At 42.5% G+C, this 24116-nt stretch overlaps 1 protein-coding gene across 1 annotated transcript in view; it reads right to left on the bottom strand.

Moving 5' to 3' along the window:
• TBC1D15 (TBC1 domain family member 15) overlaps positions 1-21101 on the bottom strand; it is a 48732-nt gene extending 27631 nt beyond the window's left edge. The window contains exons 1-6 of the mRNA XM_060245072.1: positions 20930-21101; positions 12725-12820; positions 12449-12523; positions 10912-11050; positions 7125-7335; positions 2715-2808 (exon numbers count right to left, since the gene is read on the bottom strand). Of these exons, the coding sequence (XP_060101055.1) occupies positions 2715-2808; positions 7125-7335; positions 10912-11050; positions 12449-12523; positions 12725-12820; positions 20930-20953 (639 nt within the window). The 5' untranslated portion in view covers positions 20954-21101. The remainder of the gene's footprint in view (positions 1-2714; positions 2809-7124; positions 7336-10911; positions 11051-12448; positions 12524-12724; positions 12821-20929) is intronic.
• Positions 21102-24116: the final 3015 nt, after the last annotated feature.

Here is a 24116-nt window from a genome sequence, read left to right as displayed (position 1 = left end):
TAATGCAGAAGAAGATGAAGATGAAGAAGAAGATATTGGATTTATATCCCGCCCTCCACTCCAAAGAGTCTCAGAGCGGCTCACAATCTCCTTTACCTTCCTCCCCCACAACAGACACCCTGTGAGGTGGGTGGGGCTGGAGAGGGCTCTCACAGCAGCTGCCCTTTCAAGGACAACCTCTGCCAGAGCTCTGGCTGACCCAAGGCCATTCCAGCAGGTGCAAGTGGAGGAGTGGGGAATCAAACCCGGTTCTCCCAGGTAAGAGTCCATACACTTAACCACTACACCAAACTGGCTCTCTGAAGGATTGAAGGATTAGTCTGACTTGAGGAAAAAATAATGTCAACTCACTGCATGATTTCAACTACTGCCCTTACTTTCACTTTGAATACAGAAAAAGAGTGAAAAAGAACCCGGCGAGATTACCTGGAAGATCCAGGAAAAGCAATGAACAGTTACATCACAACCTTTTCACATTTAATACAGATTATTTGCCTTGTTGTTCCTTTACTCCTGTTACAGTCACCACAAACCAATACTGAAGATTCTAGTACCTCATGTTATACAGAGGCTTGGATCATTTTTTTTTAAAAAAAAGACACAAATGGAACAGAGTTCATGGAGTGGATCTCTGACAATGCCCATTTCAGCCAAAACACCCACCCCCCTCAAAAAGCCATTTTTAATGAGTCAGAAAATCAGGAGTAGAAAGGGATATGGAAACAGGAAGGAACTGGCAAGATTGCCTCCACCTGCATGAATTTATCCCACTCATGCAAGAAAGAACCTGTGCAAAGGAACTGTGGTGGACAGTAAATGGTTAATGCTTTAACCCAGTCTGAGAACTTTGAATGACAAGGGATTCAAATGGAATTTTACAGCTGAAAATGTTAGTTAGCAGTGATATTTAAGAATGACAGCTGACTGGGGAAAAAGGCTAAGGGAGTGAGGGAATCAGGAAGGATCCCCATTCAAGCCCGAGGGAAATACCTCCCAGAAAAGGTGGGAGGTATTTCCAGTCTTAGGGAAATAGCTCCTAGAAAAAAAGGGTGACCCTTATTAAGTGGTTCTATTTAATTAATTAAATTGTTTTCCTGCCTTTCCTGCAAGCAGGCTCAGGGCAGATTCCATTGTATATAAACAATTAAAACACAATGTTTTAAAATTACTACATTAAAACATCCAGAAAATTCAGCAGCAATAATTTGTGGCTCAAAAGATCCAGTTACAGTTGATCATTTGGGGTCCCTGGAGCCTAGGGGAGGTCTAACAGCAAGGGGACAACCACTGCCTCAACTAAAGGCCTGGGCAGAAGAGCTCCATTTTTCAGACCCTGAGGAACTGTAATAGGTCCTGCAGAGCCCTGATCTCCAATTGAAGCTCATTCCACCAGGCGGGGGCCACTGCCCCAAACTCCTGGCCCAAGTTGAGGCAAGTTGGACATCCCTGGGGCCAGGAGCCACCAGAAGATGATAAGCCCCTGATCACAGGGACCTACTGGGCTCATATGGGGAGAAGCAGTCCTGAAGATATGCTAGCCCCTGACCATATAGGGCTTTAAAGATAAGCACTAGCACCTTGAATCTGATCTGGTTCTCAAGAGGCAGCCAGTGCAGTTCATGCAGCACAGGATGGATCTGTGTCCACATAGATGATGTCAACATCTGACTGCTGCATTCTACACCACCTGCAGTTCTCAGAGCAGTATCAAGAGTAGCCCCAAGCAGAGAGAGTTACAATAATTCAGTCTGGATGTGACCACTGCATGATGGGTCACTGCAGCCAGGTCATAGGGGGGTGAGATACAGAACCAGCTGCCTGATCCACCTCCCATGGAAAAAGGCAGACCTGGCAGTGGCGGTGACCTGGGTCTCCATAGTCAGTGTTAATATGGAAAACTGGAGCTTGTATGAACTTTTCACCAACTTTAGTGTCTTAAAGACAAAGAAGCTTATGCTTGCTTACAGAAGAAAACCTGCTAAGAAATCTCTTCTGTTTTTGAAGACCTGTCTGCACAACTAAACTGCTATGTGTTTGTATAAATACAAACAGCAGATGTTTTGTCACTAAGTTACCTGTTCCTGTTGCCTGTTCACATTCTAAGCCTTACACCTGATAACTACCTGATCTTTCCCCCTCATAAGTACAATAAAACAATCTGTTACTTTTGAATTACCATCAGACTCTGTACATCGCCCAGAGCCTGACCATGGCCAGGATGGGTGATAAAACAAGTCAAATAAAACAACAACCAATAAAACAAGGATTTTAGTCAGATTCCTAGAGCAGACAGCACATATCCCACCCTATAAGTTTTAATAACTGGGTGGGACAGAGAGAAGAACAAAGAAAAAGGAGCTGCCCAACCAAGAAGACAAAGGGGTTCCTGAAGGAAATCATCATAAGGACAGTTACATCACTTCCCTCTTTTACTGGAGACCCCACCCTCTATACTGCATCTCACCACCCTGCCAAGGCTTCCCAGTCCACAGCAGAGACTGTTTGGAACTGAAATGGAAAGATGCAACTGACAAAGATTGCTTATGTGAACACAGCTCATTTTATGGTTCATTGGAGCCAAGTCAGAAAGTGACGCAAACAAGAAGACAGAAGGATCTGCCAACAGTTTAAAAAATCTAGTTTTATTTAAGAAATTGGTATTTTATGTCCTAAAGCTTACCACAGGAATAACCCCCCCTAGTAATTACATGTACCTGTATTAGACCATAAGTTGGTTCATCAAGGAGATTTTCAAAGGACTGTGAAATACTCTGACAATTCACAAGAATTCTTCTATCATGTGAAGATCTGAAAAACAAACAAATTAATTTTTAATCGTATTTCTACACTGTCTTAAAGGGTAAAGCACACCAACAATGCAACCATTACATTTTAAAATGTTTTGAAATATATCTATGTGTCTATAAAAGCCAGATGCATTTTGCAAACCATTCAAAGGAATGGATGTGTGTACCCTAGGTATAGATACGACACCATATTTGGAAAGTTAAAAGAATATGATCATCACCTCCAGGCTTATTCAGGAAATTAGCTGGTTGAATTTCCTATTGCTAGCCTCTGCAACAAATCATTTTATTACTTTTATATCACAGTTACTTGAAACGGCTACCACCTCTTCTGTTATTAAAATCTTAGATAAGACTTTTAATAAAATGATATCACTTTCCAACAGCAACATAAAAAGATGCTGCATGACTACCAGAGGATATGAAATTCAACAAAAGATTGCATCTTCAAGTCAGAAGAGGCCATATAATCAGCCCTGACAACACGGCTGTTAATAAACCAAAAGTGAAGCTTGCTAATATAAACCAGGAAGCCCTGGCTGTGTCTTGTGTCATGCTTAGCTAACCTATTCAAATGAAAACCCCCTTGAGATAGTGACAGATAGCTGATTTGAGAACACTACCCAAAGTGGGTTTAATTAAAGTGAAACTCACTTTGGGTAATATTCACAACACATTCACACACTCTAATCAATTATTTCTAATTTTATAACAGTGGAAATACATGTTATTCCTCCAATTTTTTTCAGAGGATTTTTAAAAATGCCAATGGAAAAATTGGGAATGTTGATACACTACCAAACAACCTCCTACGCAATATTTTTCCTTTGGGAATAAGTGTTTTCACGAGAAAGGTTCAATCATTTAAAATGTGTAGTATGAAAAGCTTTATATAAGAATCTACAGCACAGGGAAATAATAAGCAGAGTACCCGCAAGAATTTGAGGGGGACATCTCAATTCCCACTCCTCCACTATTTTTTCTGTTTCTATCCTGAAACCCCATGGCAGCATCTCCTCTAAAACAACTCTGGCTGAATTGCCTGATGCTAGCTGCCTGGCCCAGTTGCAAGGTGGGGAACCCACAAGGACTTGTAAGGGACAACTCACTTTCCCCATCTCCCTTCCCCACATATCCCCTTTGCTTCCTTTAGGCAACCCCCAGATTTTCACCTTTCCTTGCTTCCATTTTTCCTTCCCAGCTACCAACCAAGCTACCTTGTACCTACCCCCATTTTCAGCTATATTTATAGTTTATACCTCGCCTTTCTCCACAATAAAAAAAAGGTAAGGTCCCGTGCACGCACCAGTCGTTTCCGACTCTGGGGTGATGTCGCATCACAACGTTTTCACGGCAGACTTTTTACGTAGTGGTTTGCCATTGCCTTCCCCAGTCATCTACACTTTCCCCCCAGTAAGCTGGGTACTCATTTTACCGACCTCGGAAGGATGGAAGGCTGAGTCAACCTTGAGCAGGCTACCTGAACCCAGCTTCCTCTGGAATCAAATTCAGGTCATGAGGAGAGGGCGTGGACTGCAGTACTGCAGCTTTACCACTCTGCACCACAGGGCTCATTCTCCAAAACAGGGATCCCCAAAGTAGGCTACATCATTCTCCTCTCCATTGTATCCTCACAACCCTGTAAGGTAAGTTGGGCTGAGAATGTGTAACTGCTCAAAATCACCCAGTGAGCTTCTATGGCAGAATGGGGATTTGAACCTCCGTCTCTCAGTTCCTAGTCTGAAACTCTAACCCAGGGGTGTCAAACATGCAGCCTAGGGGCCATATCAGGTCCCCAGAGAGGTCCTATCAGGCCCGTGAGCAAATCAAAAGTAGGTTTGCAACTTATAGATACACACCTGAACAACACCTGAACAGCATACTCAAGATTCCTACAGCACACTGTCTCCAGTTTTTGATGTAATGATTCAGAACAAGAGGTGTCAGTTATCAGAAACCGTTAAATAAACAAAATATTGCGATAGCGCTAATGCTTTTTATTTTATTTTAAGTTTTTTATTTTAAGGTGGTTTGTTTTATTTTTAACTTTAAAAAAAAACTTTGTGTTTTCTGTGTCCTCTGCCTCGCATTACATTTCATGACACACATGGCCTAGACCAACAAGGTCTCATTTTATGTCAGGTCTGGCCCTCATAACAAATAAGTTTGACACCCTGCTCTAACCACTACACTACACTGGCTTTTGAGGAGTCATGCAAGCAGCTGGACCTTTGTGTGAAATCCAAGCCAGCAAGTCTCCCTCTCGTTACTGGTGGGTCTGGTCCCACTGTATTCTCTGTCAAAGGCAAAACAGTTATTGGAAAGGGCTGCCCCTCCCCCTGCATTTTGCTGACAGAAACCAAGGTTTGAAGGCAGGCAATACTATGTGGATGTGCAGCAATGGCCACTGAGGACATTCCTTTCTTAAAGCTGCAGGTACTGCTTCTATCAAGGGGGGGCAGTATTTCTCCAATGTATTTTTATTTTATTAGAGATTTTTCTGTGAACTTGAGGCATTTTTCTGGTTTCACAGAATTATAAGGTTGGAAGGGACATCCATGGTTATCTAGGTTTGTGTTTATTTTACAAAACTTATATCCTGCCTTTTCCCCCCTCATAAAGGCCACCACAAAAGATCTGTCTTGTCTGTTCATCCAGTCTCTGGATTTAAATATCCACAGATTTGGCCATGCTGAGAATTAAATACATGAGTTCCTACGTATGTTGTAGACATACACATTTTTAGGGATACGTTGCAGTTGCTTGTTTAAATTAATTTTACCCACAACAAATATGCCAGAATGTGTACCGCATGCTACTGAAAAGTTCAATGTTTTTTTTTTCATTTAATATTCAAGTTTACCAGCTATTATTGTGGCTGCATATACCCAAACATTACATCATTTTTTAATTTTCAGTGTTTATTTTCTCTACTTTTCAGACAGCAAAAAGTAAGCTGTCCACAAAACAGAGACTAGGTAGGAATTTTGCTTACTGAAAACTAAGGCAGTCTACTTTTAAATTTCATAAATTATAAACATAAAACATAAGTTATAAATGTTCATACTGTTCAAACAGTAAAATAAGTTTAGTTTGATAGTTACTGCATATATTTATTTTTTCCAAAAGAAGTTCCCCACCCCAAGCTTCAACATTTCTGGAACTACTGCATCTCTATACCACGCTGGATCTCAGTGCAATGACCCATGAATTCTGTATTTGCATGTTCTGTTGTATAGTCAAAGACTTTTTTGCATTCAGAAGGAATCAGTCCTTCTGAACTAGTAACTCTTGGAAAGTGGGACTAAAAAGGTAAAGGGTAGTGCAAGCACCAGTTGTTTCCGACTCTGGGATGACGTTGCTTTCACAACGTTTTCATGGCAGACTTTTAATGGGGTGGTTTGCCATTGCCTTCCCCAGTCATCTACGCTTTCCCCCCAGCAAGCTGGGTACTCATTTTACCAATCTCGGAAGGATGGAAGGCTGAGTCAATCTTAAGCCAGCTACCTGAACCCAGCTTCATCCGGGATCGAACTCAGGTCGTGAGCAGAGCTTAGTCCATATTAAATTATCTTTCCAGCTCAGTAAGGACACTCAGCTCAGTAAGGTAGAAAAACAATACCATATTAAATTATCTTTCCAGCTCAGTAAGGTAGAAAAACAATACCAAAATAACTGTTCCCAAGCTTCTTTATGTTCTTTGCCATAAACAGTTAACTAGGACAAGAGCACAGCTTGTTTTGAGCAGGAACACAATTTTGGCTGGCTTGGTGTCAGGAGGTGTGGCCTAACATGCAAATTAGTTCCTGCTGGGCTTTTTCTACAAAAAAAAACCACCGTATGAAACAATGGTAATGTCAATGGGATGTGGCCTAATATGCATATGAGTTCTTCCTGGACAGGAGATGCCAGCTACAGCACTGCTGCATTTGTTTTCATACCTTTATGGATATCCATCTTTGTACAGACTGTGGCTTTCAACCAGAAATCATACACACATGAATAGCCAAATTAAAACTCTTCAGAGGAGCCTTTCCTTTAACCTTCAGTTTCAAGAGTAGTAATTAAGCAGTACTGAATAATAAAACAAAATGCCGCAAGTTCTTTCAAAAATTGAGAATGACAACTAAACCACTGCTTAAAAACTACAATGAATACTGAGCCTATTGATATAAGTGCTGAAAGAGAAGCAATAACTATTAAAGAAAACAGCTTTTAGCTAAGCCTAATTTCTATTAACATTACCAGATCCTATTGTTATTCTAACTATGCAAACAAATTCTAGTGAGATTCACTTTGGGAATCCTCAATACTTACTCACAGAGCACCACATATTTTTTAAGAGATTGTATCAACAGGCTGCTGTCTCCATGGTGAAAGTGAAGAGCTGGAAGAACAACATCATCCTTTAAACAGAACACCAAATAGGACCATCCCATTCCCTCTCTGTTTTGCTTAATGGATTTTAAATCAGTTAAGCTGAACAGAAAGGACCACTTGCTTTCTCCATTCGTATGAACAGTAGCATCTGAAAGAAAAATAGAAAAAGATTATCTTTTAGACAGCTGGGCCCACACCAACATGCACTGGAAAGTGTCAGTGATACTTCTGAAAGTCAGCACAGCATATTAGCCAGAATGCTCTGAATCCAGTTCATTTCTGATAGCTCCCTTTCATCCATGATGGGTTATATATCCTGCTACTCAGCTAATGGTGCTGCATTTCTTCAATGCAAGCAGCTTTCTCTCATTGCTAAAAACTCTAATGTTGGAGGAATGTAGCACCATTTGCTGAGCAAGTAATAAGATACAAATCTGAAAGAAAGGGACATACTTCAACCTGATTTACATGAAAGCCAAAGGTTCAACCTCTCAGGTTAAAAAGTGAAATCTTGGAGTCACTGCCTATCAAAGCAGAATTTACTGGACTTATATGTTCCTATTCTGTTTGTTCAAAAACATCAAGTCTTTGGCCAATCAACTCTTCCTGGGACAGCTGTCTACTTTGTAAATTTACAAAAATACACCTTTGACAAAGATATAGTAACTACTAAAATCTCAAACTACAGATACATTGTTGTTGTTAGGGTTACTGTTATTTTATTTAAAACAATTCTAAGCCACCTTTCCACCTAACTTAGGATCTTCAAGGTGGCAAACGATAAGATTGTTACCTCTCTGAGAGCAGGACAAGGAAGAACAGCCAAGCATGCTGCTGCCTCGACAGTGACTGCATGCTTATATTTGGGCACTCTCTTTTAGAGATATTGTGATTCACATGCAGTAGATGTGTCAGTCCAGGGACTACTTCTCCAAGTGAACAGTAAACTATAAACACAGCCTTAAAAAAAAAAAATCAGATTTGCTTAGGATCTTCCCAATTTCTTATGCCTTAGCCCAAAGAACTTCCCAATTTCTATATGCCTTAGTCCAAAGAACTCAGTTCCAACTTTCTCCACTAAACCACCTACCTGTTACACATAAGAAGACATGGCTTGTAGAACACAAAGACCTTGCAAGGAATAGATTACTAGAAATTCTGTAGATGGAAAATACAATCACATTGCTTGAGGGAGACTAAAAAGGGTCACTAATATGAAATATATTAACTTCCTTCAATAAAACGGAACTCCATCCAATTAAATGTGGACACAGAGCCCCGGTTGCTGACCCCCTCCCATTATATATTAAGACAGCCAGGAGGAAAAGAATAAAGAGCTCTATTTTGCCAGTAATACTCTTCTTCCACGAGTGGGGATGCCCTGAGCTTTTCTGTTGGCAAAAGAGGAAGGTGGGGACCATTACGACCCTGAAAAAAGCTATGGCATGCATTGTAGCCATGCAGGACAAAGCTCCAGTAAAGAGCGAAATCAGGCAAGATTATCTCCTGTCCTCTTATGACAGCAGAAAAGCTGGAAAAATCCAATCAAAGTACTTTACCATTGCAGTGTTTCTGCAGTACGAACAAGGGAAAGAAAAGGTCACCAGTAAATGTTAACCTTTCTGTTATTGATTTAGATTACCAACCCATTTCCAGGGTCTAAAGAACATCACTTAACCACTCAATATGAAAATGCCAAGCCTGAAATTCTTTTGCAATGAATATGAACTTGCTTTACAATGAATCAGACCCTTGATCCATTGAAGTCAGCACTCTCTCTATTCAGAAAGGCAGCAACTCTCCAAGGTGGAGGCATTTCACATCACCTGCCACCCGATCCTTTAACTGGAGATGCTGGGGACTGAACCTGGGACCCTCTGCCTACCAAGAAGATGTTCTGCCACTGAGCCATGGCCCATTCTATTTTAAAAATTCTTTCTCTAAATGCCAGTTTCTTTCATAGGATTTTCAATTGGAAAAATGTCATGAATAAAATGGCCTAAACGCAGACTGCAGCACATTTGCATCAAAAGTTTTATATAAAAGTTCTCTTTTACAGTGATAAAATATAGCTAACAAAACTTTTTTTTAGCTGTAAACTCATGACAGAATGTTAGTCTGTGTAACTGAGCCCCCTCACATCACCGAAACTCTAAGTGGTAACTGTTGTGAATATATAGAAGAAATAATTATCTGATCCATCTATAATATAACCATTCCCAAACTGCTCTTAAAGATCACACAGTAAGACATGAGCTCACCCCCTGGTGGCCAAACAGATACACAATCCTAAAATGTACTAAGTAATGAAACATTCTGTTTGTTCACTCATACACACAAATTTAATTTATATATTACTTTTTAAAGCCAAAACATAATTTTAGGAAAGAAACACTTCCACACCAGTCTAAATTACATTAAGGGGAAGAACAGTTTTCTGAAACCTGGCAAACCATAAACCTCTGCACCGACTTCAATAGTAACCAAAAGAAAAACTTAATACTAGGTAAGGAAGCAACAGACTGCTTTGGGGGTAGTGACAGCAATTCTACTATAAACAAAGAAATTTTCAATGCCAAAGACAGCTCAGGATTGCATTGTTTACAGAGTACTTTCTGGAGCACCAGCCTGCAGTTTGGCCCCTAACCTTACTTAGCTGATCTGGTCATGTGGAGCCATGCCAGTTACCTCAAGAATAAATTACTGTAATGCAGTCTACATAAGTCTTTCCCTGGAAAACAACAGTTAGTAAAGAATATGGTGTTCAATTACCAGTGGGTGCCAGGCAGAATATGCATGCCACACCCATCTTTCAGTCACTCCACTGGCTATCAAATCAGTTACCAAGGTCAATTTAAAGCACCTACAAAGCCATCATGGGCTGAGACCCACATACCTATAGGATCATCTCTTCTACTATGCTCTGCCATGGCAACTTAAGTAATCTAAAACGTTTTGAAGGTCCCTCCATCCAAATGGATAACATCGACAACAGCATACTCGGCTCTCACCTTGCAGAATGGCCTGCCTGAGGAGTTCAAGAAGCCTCCCACAGTACTATCATTCCACAAAATGTGCAAAGCAGAAGTGTTTGGGAGAACATTCTTATCATAGAATTTGATTTGTAGTGCAACCGGATGGTACAGAAAAGCACCTTCATATGGGAGTGGGTACAGCATTGCCTTGTAGCTTTGTAATCCCACATTCTGCACTGCTTGCACTGTAGCAGCCTGGGCAGTCTGCTGTTCACATTATCATTTAATTTTGTATTCACAGTTTTATTGCACTGTTCATCTAATATCCTACTGTATGATTACATTTTTCTTTCTCTTTCTGTACTCTGCAATCCTCAAGTCTCAGCGAACAAGGATGGCTATACACAAATATATGCACACGTTTACCTCAATTTGGAATGCCTCGTACCCCCCCCCCCTTTCTCCCCATAGATGGATTATTAGCATCATCACTGCTGATCAACAATGCAGGATGAAGATCAGGAGCTCAAACTGAAAAGTACTCTGCAAGTCCAGAGGGTACACAATCTTGTGTAATACCTGTAAGGCTAGCACCATCTCAGAGCCAAATAAAAGCCTCCCCTGTGCCCAGCAACAGCCTCTTCCACATGGTAGAATTAGGGAGATCTCCATGCACAACATTTGGTCATCTTTCAGAGGGCCAAGCTGACCATGTGCTGCTAAAATAGTGTAATGCAACAATCATGTACCTCCATTTGAATGTGGTTTCTTCTTAAAAGATACTGTGCTGACCATATCCCATTCTGCCTCATAACTGTTCATATGTTCCGGCCCCCGTGGAGTCTTCTCTTTAGGAGTATGTGCCCACTCTACAACTGAACTGGAATCCTATAGAACAAAAACATATTTCTTGCAACTATTTATAAAACCATTTTTCGTTTCCATGAGATCATTTCCTATTTAAACAAGCATACAAGCATTTGTGAAAAGCCAGTTGCAGTTAAAGCAGAATGAGTTATGTCCAGATGAGCCAGGAAGTTTCAATGTGTAGTGATTAAAAAGAAACAGCAATCCTTAAGGGCTAAAAATAAGCTGGTTTGCAAATAATTGTCATTAGGGGTATTGGACTCATATCACTCTTTGTCTAGGCCACTGCTCATCTCCAAACCTCAACTTACCCTTCTTTTACTGCACTGTATGTAGTATACTGTTTTTTCATTAACTTTTATAACTCTGTAATTTTATAACTGTTAATTATTTACTGTACTCCACTCTGAGCCCCCAATGGGGGAGTGGGCGGAATATAAATAAACAAATAATAATAATAATAATAATCTACCTTGAGTATCTATGAGAAGGGCAAACAAGAAATGCAATGAAATACAGAAAGACAATGATTGCTTCAATGTATTCATAGTGTATAATGGAAAAACTGTAAATTTGCTCTCTTAAGAGAGGCTGTGACACATGGTAGAGCATGTGCTTGCATGCAGAAGGTCCCAGGTTCAAACCCCAACATCTCCAGTTAAAAGATCTGGCAGTGGGTGATGTGAAAGACCTCTGCCTGAGACCTTGGAGAGTCGCTGCCAGTTTGAGTGGATAACACTGGCTTCAATGGACCAAGGGTCTGATTCAGTATAAGGCAGTTTCATGTGTTCATATGCATTCAAAGTCATAGAAGCAATTTTTAGCCCTCTAAATATTGGAAACAAAATGGCAACATGCCCAGTTCAGTCAAGAAATTTGAGCTTCTTAGAAATCTGAGTGCAATCTAGATTAGACAGTGAGCTCGATAAGAACTTCAGTTGATTATTATCTGCAACACAGAACTACAGAGAACTTTTATTTCTAGAAAATGTACAAAAATCATTTTACAAAATACAGCTTATTTCCCATCATGCTAATAAAAATAATATTTATTCTGGAGCACAAATGAACTTACAGAAGGCTGATATCAACCTAATAACAACCCTTATTAAGGTCCTCTGGGCTAACCATCTTGTCTCCATTTTACTATGTCTATATTTCCACTTGCCATTAACGGATCTCAACTATGACTCAATGAATTGTCTGTATCAGTATTCTGGGGAACAGTAGCACAAGACAAAAGAAGCACACAAGATTAAAGATCTGAGAGTCCTGAACCCCCACAGTCAAACTGAAGCGTTATGTATATTTGTTAATTTACCATGCAATAACAGAAATTAATTTCTAATAATCACAGTGAGATATTTTTTATGATTTAAAGCAGATTTCTGAACCTTCAAAAAGAAGTAATTAACAAACCTTTCTAGCATACAGTATATTAGAAGAATCTAATGATTCATCCACAGGTCTCCAATCTAGTATCACTTCAGTTTCCTATAACACAAATTTTAAAGTTATTCATACACAATGTTATACTATTGTTATACATTTTTCTATTTACAAAAATAAATGATCCATAGTCATTTTACATACATGTGAAGGCCATTTGCCAGTATGCCCTTCCCCTTTTACAAAGATAACAAGATCTCAACCATGCTAAGCACATAACGGACACTGGAAATTTGATTTGAACACCTTTTCTATCACCCGCAGTGTTCCAGAGAGTAAGCTGTCCTGATCATCGTTTCCACTTGATGAGTGAATGAAAACCCCTTCTTGCTCATACACAACCTGAAAAAAGAAAAATGGATTTAAAAGTTTTGTTGCATAAAAGCATTTTTTGCAATATGGTGTCTTGAATTGTAATTTTGGGAATAGGACTTCATTCGGTAACCTAATCCAGACCTTTCCAATTGGACACAGGGCTTCAGTTTAAGTGGTCACAGACTCAGTGGTGCCTGCTGATATACTGAAAGGCTTGGAAAAAGTAAATGTAGTTACAATTTTGCAGTAGATGCTGTATAAGGATGTTCAAATATGGATCCACAGTATTCAGTATGAAAGCCTCACCAACAAAGTTGGCTTCAAGTTCATTTGCAAGAGAAAAACTATTTGTCAATCAAGGGCAGACACTCAATAAGGACAGGATGTCAATGAATTCACTCCTGATATGAATAGTCACAAAATGAAACCACAACCATAATTCAACAAAATACCAAGATTGGGTGATATTGGGGGGGGAGGGGACCTAATGACTGCTGAGCATGCATAAGAACTCACCTCCCTCTAAAATACAGAGACCAACAGAACAAAATTCAATCACATGCAATAAACATAGCTGGTGCATGGGAGTACGTAAGGTAGGCAGTCTCCTGGGGTGCCATCACACCTACACAATGCCTCTGGGCGCCCCCTCCCCACCACTCTTGGCTTCTGGGCTGCAGACCTGGGAAGCTGGCAGGACAGTGCATCGGTGTGTGCTATCTTCCAAGCCAGGCTTCCCTCGCAAGGGAAGTCCAGCTTGGAGGAGAAAGTGCCCCACCCGGCTGCTCTCACCTTTAAGGCAAAAGCAGCTGGGCAGGTTATCAGAGCGGCTTCTCCAAGGGAAGCCCAACTCAGAGGAGAACGCCTCTGCAGTACCTCTGTGAGTGCACTACACAGGCCTGGCCGGAGCCCACCCAGCCCTCTTTCCACACCGCTGCCCCTGCTCTCCCCACGGGTGGGCATGCAGCAGTGGGGCAGGCACATGGGGGGGGGGAGGTGGCGGGCAGGTACCAGCCTGTGGCACCGAAGGCCCTAGCTCAGGGCCTGGCAATAAATGCAAAATATCAGAGCAATTCAAATATGCTACTAAGCGAATCACAGCACTAATAGTATTGTTCATTTATTCATTGCTCTTATATTCCCGCCCTGTCCCACGGTGGGCTCAGGGAAGCTAACATAAATAAAATACAATAAATATATAATTAAAAAACCATTAAAGAAATCAAGATGGCAGCAAAGAAACAAAAATTATTCAGAGCAGTCCAATATGCCTCGTGTTAGATGTCAGCAGGATAGTAAGCTGTGGAGACCAGTGGGGTGGGATGACCGGCCTGGGGATTCCAGTACTCCTGGGGAGGGGAATATATGACGGTGGGAACAGACATAAATGTAACGAAAGGCAGCGGAGACGTGTGGGTGCTCGGCCCCCTTCCAGTCTGTGTCCCATCCCAATAGTGACAGGGGGTGGGGGGTGAATTACTCGCCTCCGTCACTGGTGTTATGCAATGCTAGGTCCATAAATAATAAGACCTCAATCCTTCGGGACTTCCTGTGTGAACAGGATATGGACCTGGCATGCGTGATTGAGACCTGGGTACGCGATGGGGAGAAGGTAGCCCTCTCCCAAGTAGCCCCCCCCCCCAGGATACTCAATCTTTCACCAGTCACAAACTAGTGGGCGGGGAGGAGGAGTGGCACTATTCATATGGGAGGCTTACTCCTTCCGGGCTCTGCCAATGCCAGAGATCGACGGCATTGAATGTGCAGGTCTGAAGTGGGATGTAGGAGAGGGTTTGGCGATCTGGCTGGTGTACCGATTGCCTAACGCACCAGCCAGCGCCTTATTGTCCCTGACGGAGGCCACAACATTGGAACACCCAAGGCTTTTAATCCTGGGTGATTTCAACGTCCATGCCGATGATGCGAACTCATTAGGCAACGGACCTAGTGTCATCCATGGCTATGCTAGGACTCTCTCAATTTGTAGCTATACCTACACATCAGGCCCGGCACATGCTGGATTTGATCTTTGCATTGGGGGTTACAGTGACCCGAATTATTGCTGATGCAGTGCCATGGTCAGACCACTATGTCCTGAAGGCCCGTATGGATGTACCACCCCAAACCCGTTTAGGCGACAAGCGTATTTTAGCTCGCCCAAGAAACCTAATGGACCCAATATGGCTCCAGAGGGAACTGTGAGATCCCTGGCCCCCTGGCGACTCACTCGATGACATGGTTGAGCTATGGCAAAATCAGCTCACCGTGGCCATTGAAGAGATCGCTCCTCGGTGCCCTGTGCGCCCCCGCTCAAAAATGGCACCGTGGTATAACACGGATTTGCGATTGATAAAACGGAGGCTCAGACGACTGGAGAGGCAATGGCAGCGGACTCATGACGAAGCAACCAGAACATCTTAGAGAGAGTATATGAGTTCCTATGAGATGGCAGTCAAAGCCACAAAGAAAGTTTACTTTGCAGCCAAGATTGCATCCGTGAATTCATGCCCGGCACAATTATTTAGTATTATTCAGACTTTTACAATTCTGCCACAAGGCAGACCAAATCATAGGAAATCGGAGATAGGCTGTGAGGCTTTTGCAACATTTTTTGCAAATAAAGTCTCGTTGGTCCGCCGCGACCTCCCTGCCACAATTGAAACAGTAAGTGAACTCGAGGCTCCATGCCTGTTTTCGGGATCAGCTCTAGACAGTTTTACAACACTCAGCTTGGAGGAAGTTGACAGAATCCTCGCAACTGTACGCCCAACAACATGTGATTTGGACCCTTGCCCATCCTGGCTGACTAAAGCATACCGGATGGAGCTGTAAATAGGTCCCTCTAGGATGGGCTTTTTCCAGAGCCTCTCAAAGAGGCGATAGTCCACCCCCTCTTGAAAAAACCAACACTAGATCCGGCCGAATTGGCACACTATCGGCCGGTCTCGAATTTACCCTTTTTGGGTAAAATTATCGAGGACAGTAGCGCTACAGTTGCAGAGTTTTCTGGAGGACGCTTCTGTTCTAGACCCACACCAGTCCGGTTTTCGCCCAGGCCATGGGACGGAGACAATGCCTGTCGCCTTAGTGGATGATCTCCAGTGACAACTGGATCGAGGCGGGTCAGCAGTACTGTTGTTGTTGGACCTGTCGGCGGCGTTCGACACGGTCAACCACCGGTTGCTGGTTCACCGCCTCGCCGATGGTTTTAAAATTATATTAATAATTTTAAATTGTAAACTGTTTTAATTTTTAACTGATTATTATTGTGATTGTTCTTACTGTTTTATTGTTGATATTACAATGGTGTTAGCCGCCCTGAGCCTGCTTTGGTGGGGAGGGCGGGATATAAATATCAAAAATAAATAAATAATAAATAAATAAATAGTAAATAAATAAATAAGCATCCATAGGCTTAAAATGGGCAGGGGAGGCCAAGATGGTGAAGACATCTGCTACCTCAACCAAAGGCCTGGTGAAACAGCTCTGTTAAACAGGCCCTGCAGAATTGTAACAAGTCCCGCGGGGTGCTGATTTCAGTTGAGAGCATATTCCACCAGGCTGGGGCCATAGAAGAAAAGGTCCTGGCCCTGGTCAAGGCTAAGCAGATGTCTTTTGGGCCAGGGACTACCAGTAGATGTTTGTCTATGGAACACAAAGCTCTCAAGGGCATTTATGGAGAGAGATGGTCCTGAAGGTATTCTGGTCCCAGGCAGTGCTCCCTCTAAGCTGAGTTAGCGTGAGCTAGCTCACAGATTTTTGTCTTAGCTCAAGGAAGGATGACCCCAGAGCACAATAATTTATTCAGTAGCTCACAATTTTAATTCCAGTAGTTCACAAAGTAGATTTTTTGCTCACAAGACTCTGTAGCTTAGAGGGAACATTGGTCCCAGGCCACATAGGGATTTAAAGGTCAGTTCCATAACCTTGAAAAGTACACAATTGGTAGCCAGTGCAGTATTCCCATATAGTACTGCCAGATGAGTTTATCATTAAACTAAAGCTGAGGTCTCCAACAAGTCACTACTGGCACTTGCCAGCTACTGCAGAGGAGTTTGTGCATTTTTACAAGTCTCATAGAGTTTTTTCTTTGCTGCTTAGCTGATAGCTTCATTTCTGGTAATCTTCCTTATCCACAGGGTTTTTTAGAACAGAAAAAAATCAGTATCATGCAGCGGTTGGTAGGCTGGGATGTTTTTAATAACGAACCAGTCACTCTTATTAAAGAAAAAGTTGGCAACCCCTGGGTTAAAGATTAGAAAGTTATCATGGTTAATAGCCATTAATAAACTATTAATCTCTTTTCAATCCATTTAAGCTACTGGTCATTGCCACATTTCGTGGCAGCAGATTACATGAATTATATGTTTTGAATAGATGTACTTTATTTTGGCTAGTTAACAGTGCAATCCTAAATAGCATTACACCTTCATAAATCCACTGACTTCAACAGTGCTCTGTTTAAGTCTGGACTATGAAACTATTGTTAACCAATTTCACTGGGTAACATCAAGGCAACTGTTTAGCTCTAGATAAACATTTTGGCAGGTGGAAAGACTTCTACCAATAGACTGCAACTTTCTCACCTCTTCCCTCCCACTACAGTCTAAACCACCACTCTTTGTGCTGTTCTTGGTGGGATAGGGGGTTCTGTCCCCTAGGAGCAGCATTTTAGGCTGCAGTGGAAGAAAGAAAGTCAGAAAGTCACCTACTGTGGAAATGCTTAGCTGGATCAAGCCTATTATAACATAAGAGCAACTTCTGTCTATCCAGTTACACTTTGGAATCACTTGGATTTTACTAAGTAAAATCACTTAGTGTCATCTATACTTGGGCATCTCAATCCTGACTCAATTATTATCAGCAACAGCACCAGTCCCAAAACAGATCCTTGTAGGGTCCCAATGCTTACTTTCCTACATTATGAGGACATCCATTTATTCTAACCAATTAATAAACTCTTAACAAATTCACTCTTAGCTGTTCTGTGAGTCCCACTGGGATGAAATCATGTGGCTAATTATACCAGCTAATTAACTCCTCTTGGAAATTTAAGCTAAAACTACTGCTATTTGGTTAACACTGATTAAAAAAAAAGAAACAGAAAGAGCAGACTGCATTCCAATTTTAGCCCCTAGGGTAATCCACCAATCAACCAACATACACACGATTTCCAAGACAAAGACTGGAAGATAATTAAGGGTAGAAACATGTATGCCTCATGAGATTTCTCTATAGTAAAAAAGGTGTGCCTGTACTCATGGCAACAAAACACAAAATGCAGAGATGCTTTTTCCTCTAATCACAGTGTCTGTCCTGAAAACAGTAAGTCATTTTTCACTCTGGGACATGGATGAGCCTCTCTGTCTGCAATGGCTCTGTTCAGGCAACAAGAACTAAGCAAAACGTTGTCTGTGATCAGGACCTGCACTAGGGGTTCTGCTGCCCCAGGCAAGACCCTCCCTCCCCCCCCCCCCGCCGCCCATGTGGCACATCCTTCCTCCCCCTCACCTGCACAGGGGGTGCTGGGGGCAGTGAGGGCAAGCACAGCAGTGGTGGGAGACATCAGTGGGTGGCACACACTTTGCTGCCACTTTCACCTGCCCAGGCAGGAAAAGGGGACAGCAGGGTGTTCTTGTGCCACTTGTGGCGCACACATTATCGCCATTCCACCTCTTTCGTCTGCCGGGGTCTACAGACCTGGGCATGTGAAAGGGGCGGCGGGGCATCTCTGTACCACTCAGAGAAATAAAACACAGTATGTTAAACTGTCCCAAATTGAATGCCACAACACATCATTATAGTTAGTTTGAATGTTTCAGTTTCAGTTATTCCTCCGAGCAGCATGCATGTCACCGCAATGTCACCTCTTTCACCTGCCTGGCAGGTGAAGGGGGCCACAGGGCATCTCTGCAACGCTTGGAGGCTCCATGCAATGCAGAGGACCCAGAAGGGGCTGGCCAGGGGCATGTGGTGCATTTTCTCAGCTCTGAGGCATTCAGAGCAGCTCCAAATGCCTCAGAGTCAAAATAACAGGCTGCTCTGTGCGCCCTGCTCAGCCCCCTCCAGACCTGGAAGGGGCTGGGTGGGGTACATGACATGTTTGCTCGGCTCCAAGGCATTTGGAGCTGCTCCAAATGCCTTTGAGGCGACTGGGACAGCATAAGTGGGGATAGGGAGGGGCACGCCCTATGGCCCTGCATGTGGCGCCCTAGGTGGCTGTCTACCTGGCCTACTTGTACACACCGTCCCTGTCTGTGATACAAACAAGCCTGAGAAGTCCTAACCCTCCTCTGCTCATTGCATCCACAGCTGAAACTGAAGCATTCAAACTAATCATAATGTGTTGTGACATTCAACTTGGGGCAAACTGTGTGCCTTATTTCTTGATCATGTGCCTTATTTCTTGATCTTGCTTTGGGATTCTATGCCAGAAAGGCTTCCTGATTTTGTGGCCGAGAAATAACTACAAATTTGCTAAAGTGTTCAAATAAGTCTCCAATCTTTGATTAGCATACAGGGGAAGAGTGAGGGGGAAGAAACACACAAGCCAGATTTCAGGCTCATTAGCATCCCTAACATATTGCTGTTTGTTCATGACTGCACCTTGCATCTGGAGTTACTTTGCTGCAGCTACATGTATTTAGACTACACATGCTTTAAAAGATTTCTACAATTAGTATACCTGATCTACAATTCAATAGTAACTGGACCAAACTGAGTTTGTCTTTAATTTTAAAAATCAGGCCAAGATCTTTAAGACTACCTGAAAGTACACCAGACTTGAGTTCCAGCTATGCACTGCACACTCCCTAAAGAATTCTGGTTACCACACAGCACGACTTCGGGCATAACTAAAAGCAACTGGTTTAAGCACACCAAACTCTGAATACGCCTCAGAGGCATACAACTGCACTAAGCAAACCAAATGCCAAGTAGAATAAAAAGTGTCTGAAATCACATAAGCTACAAAAAGATAATGCTTTTCAGTGGGCTTCAATTTTGTGGTTTATTAACCCTAATAATCAAGATAGATTAAGCTAAATGGCCATTATTTCCCCAAACAATCTGTATATTTCACAATTACTGAGCAAATTCAACACCTAGCAAGACTGACATAAGAACCTGTGCTCATTATCTCAACATCCAAGCCCACTATTCTGCCAAACAGGTCACTATGGTCCAGCAAATATATTGTACCCATGAAACAGAAATCTCCCTGCAAAATGCCTCCCAATACTAGAATAGAACTCTGTTTGCAATCCAGTACTGTATCCTGACACTGGCAAGTCCCTCAGAGCATAGCAAGAGCATTGGTTTAAATTCTTGGCTGCCAAGTCCATTTGCTGCATTTATTTTATAACAGAGAACAGATTAACTTGATTAGTCTCCAATTAAACAAAACAAAAACACCCTTCGGCAATGTGCCTTGATTTGTTACTATGGTTCAAGGGGATCTGCATACTCTGTAAACCCTAAAAGACCACTGAGTTAAATTATCACTGTTTAAAGCACATGCAACCAAGCCTCCTTATAACTGACACAGACAGACCACGCCTTTTATTTCACATGGTTTCATGACTGTACACTTTTGCACTCTCCCTAAATGAGTATATTATGGGAGGACAGATACCAACTGAGAATACCTTACAGGCGTCGGATGAAGTGGGCTTTAAATTTATGGCACAATATTCGTTTTCGCACCCTCATTTCTCATGAGAAAATACACTCAGCCCGTCCCTCACAGCCCTTCAACCAGCATCGCGGCACACCCTGCAGAGTCTTTCCTCGTTCTCCCCAAGGCTCTGCAAAGAGCACCGCGCGGCAGGTACCGACATATGGGGGCGGGGCCCCTCTTGCCTCTCATTCCGCCAGGTGAAGCAGCAGCCAGCAGCCCAAGTAAGCCTAAATAAGGGCAGCGGCGCCGACCCAATGACACCGCTAAGGGCCCAAGCCCTTTTGGCCTGTCAGGAAGCCTGAGTCATGCACCAGCTCCAGCACCCCTCCTCACAAAGAGGCCGGAGACAGAGATTGGGAGAGGCCCCTCCCCATCACCGGGATCCCTCAGGGCAATCTGCCCTCTTTCCTTCCCCAGGCGTGAACCCCGAACTCTCTAGTGTTTCTCCCTCTGGTTACCTTTCCGCTGGCAGGACCCGCCATATTGGCTACTAATGTTTATGATGACGTTGCTCTCTTCACGTGCTCCCCGCGGCTTCACAACAACTCCACCTCACCCCCATCAGCAGGGCCTAGGCGGCTGGCGCATGCGTACTTATAAAAAAAGAGACCGGGCGAAAAGGAAGAAGGGAGGGATTCTGCGCGATAGCACCTTAAAAGGAGAGGCGCGGGGGTCGGAAGCCGTCTGAACTTCCGCTAAAAATTTAACGCAGCCGTGGATCCTTAGTAGATAGATCCAAGTGGGCAGCCCTGTTGGTCTGAAGCAGTAGAACAAAGTAGGAATTAAGTCGTACCTTTAAGACCAACGAAGTTTAATCCTTAGTGTCCTTCTGCTCCGCAGCTTCTCTATGGTGAAATCGGCTCTATATGGGAGGCTGCAATGGGAAATTTTGCTTATAGACGTGTTAGCCCGAAAGTAAACATCCCCCTCCCCAAAAATCCAAACAACACCGTCCGCATGATACGTTTATTAGAATTAACCCAAAGACATAAAAAGGCGCACGCTTTGGGGCGATAAAAGAGAAAGCCCATTCCAGCTTTAGACCGGAAGTATTAAGATATCGATGCTATGAGTCTACGCTTGTCTCTTTGGTTGCCGGAAATGGAACCTCGATATTCACAGGGCGGGGCCATTCTGTATCAATCTAGGAGGCACAATTGGCTGCCCTTGCCCCTGTTGGCCTTTCCTTGTTCCGAGCTGTTTATGGTACACACTTATGCTGGCGTTTATCGAACCAATTTACACCTTCGTCTGACAGCAGCAAAACGAGATGGTAGAATATTCCACTGCAGTTGGTAGATTTGCAGTTTCTTTAGACTAACCACCCTCGCCTTTCCCTCCAGAAAAGTTCAATATTCAATTCAGTATTTGTTTCTTTCCGGCCTTTCTCTTCAGTGGAGGCCCAGAATAGCTTAGATCATTGTTATTGCCTCCCTTTCCCCCCTCAGAGCAACCCCGTGAGGCTGGTTAGGCTGAAAGTATGTGGGTGGCCCGAAGTTACCTTGCAGGCTTGCCTTGAGTTGGGGATTCAAACCTGTTTTTTCCCAGGTACAGCGCTTCAACCACTACACTGGCTCCCTAGAAATAGCTGTTCATCTATGAAAAATAGATCAGAAGCCTTTGCAGGGTTGCCATCTCCAGGCTGGGGAATTAATGGATATTCCAGGGGTGGAACCTGGGAAGGACAGGGCCTCAGTCTGGTATATTGTCACAGTCCATTCTCCAAAGGTAGCAATTTTCTCTGGGTTACTGATCTTTTGTCACCTGGAGATCAGTTAAAATAACTGGTGATCTCTGGGCCCCACCACAGCGTTATTCCAGCATTAGCTTTTGTGAGCTAGAGCCCATTTCTTAAGATGCAGTGTTGCTTTTCACTGACTCATTTTATGTAGGCAGCATGACCCTTGCCCATTTAATTTAGTACTACTACAAGCTGCTCAGAGCCCATAGGTTACACAGGGGAAGTAGCTAAAACCCAATTTCATCATAGGAAGTATATCATTATAGAGTATGGAAACACAGCTAGCCAAAAGCACACCAAACTTTATAGAAACATATAGCTTAAACCACCTCTATAGCCTTTCAGTACCTATTATATTAGTTATACAATGATTACTTAAGTTATAACCCAAATACTCTTAAGCGAATATTGAACAAAAAGAATGTCAAAGTATCTCTTCTTATCTTTAACCCATTTGTGCATTTTCAGAATCTACAGCTCCTAAAAAGTCATTGAGTTGAAAGTAAAAGTGTGGCTATGTTACCCAGTCATGCAACTGACCAAACTAGAAGTGTAAGTTCACACAAGTTTTTTTTAAGGGGCAGGAAAGAATTACAGGAAAAAACAGCAACTTTGAACTTATTCAAACCTTTTTTTGCTGTCAGTTCAGTCAACTTACAGCAACCCCATAGGCAAGCAATATTCAGAGGTAATTAACCACTGATTCTTCACTGGAGCCCTAGTCTTCCTTAGTCATATCTCATTCAAATATTGACCCTGCTTAGCTTCTGAGATCTGACAATCTCAGGCTAGCCAGGGCTATGTAATATGAGACAGGTAATGGCTCTACTATGGCTCATGGGAGGAAGCCTATGTTCAGTCCCACTTGTGTTTCTTTTTAATGGAACTGCTCACTTCAATGCTACATCAAATCACACAGAAAACTTTTAATTGTTAATTTATCATGTGGTAGAGGGAGGTCCTGTTTAAAGAAACAAATTTAATGCCCCCTGGAACTAACAAAATTTTCATATTTCTTTACACCTGGCTTTGCTGTAAAGAATTTAGACCAGGGGTGTCAAACATGTGGCCTGTTGGCAGGGTCAGGCCCTCAAGCAAGTCTGCTTCCTTCTTCCTCTCTCTTGCTCCCTTCCACATCACAGCTCGTTTTGCCAGGCTTGCTCAATCACACAGGAGCTACAGAGCAGAGCAAAACTCACAATGCCCAGCCATTTCATGTTTTCTTCTGGGTCTTAGGCTTAAAGCAGTGACCATGAGATTTCTGTAATGAATGAATGTAAATACATCAAAAGTAGGTTTGTAACCTAACAGATACAAACCTGAACCACACCTGAACAGCATACTCAAGATTGCTACAGCACAAACATTGTCTCCAGATTTTATTTATTAATTCAATTTCTATCCTGCCCTTTCCACCAAAGTGGACTCAGGGCAGATCACAACACAGATTACTGCACTTTTGATGCAATAATCCAGAGCAAGAGGCATCAGTTATCAGAGACTATTAAATAAAATATTGCAAGTATGCTAATCTTTTAAGCATGTTTAAAGTTTAAAAAAAATCTTTGTTTGCTTGTGTCCTTTATAAAGCTATATCTCTGCTACCTGTCATACATTTATGACACATATGGCCCAGCCTGACAAGGTCTCATTTATGTCAGATCTGGCCCTCATGACAAATAAGTTTGACACCCCTGATTTAGACTCTAGTTTTAATTTTTAAAAGCTTACATACACTGAGAATTATGGGGGGGGGGTGTGGAATCCTAGCGTGAACTAAAAAGACTGAAAAGGAATGCAAGTGGTATTGTAGAATGACTGAAATAAAGAGTATTCAATGAGAAGCACTCAGGACCTGCTGAAAAGATATTTTACTTGAGAAAATAGCTGCTACACCTACAGGT

The sequence above is a fragment of the Heteronotia binoei genome, chromosome 8 (assembly GCF_032191835.1).
Source record: "Heteronotia binoei isolate CCM8104 ecotype False Entrance Well chromosome 8, APGP_CSIRO_Hbin_v1, whole genome shotgun sequence".
In the NCBI taxonomy this organism is placed as follows: Eukaryota; Metazoa; Chordata; class Lepidosauria; order Squamata; family Gekkonidae; genus Heteronotia; species Heteronotia binoei.
The sequence above is the reverse complement of the archived record's forward strand: the minus strand, read 5'-3'. Positions and strand labels throughout refer to the sequence as shown.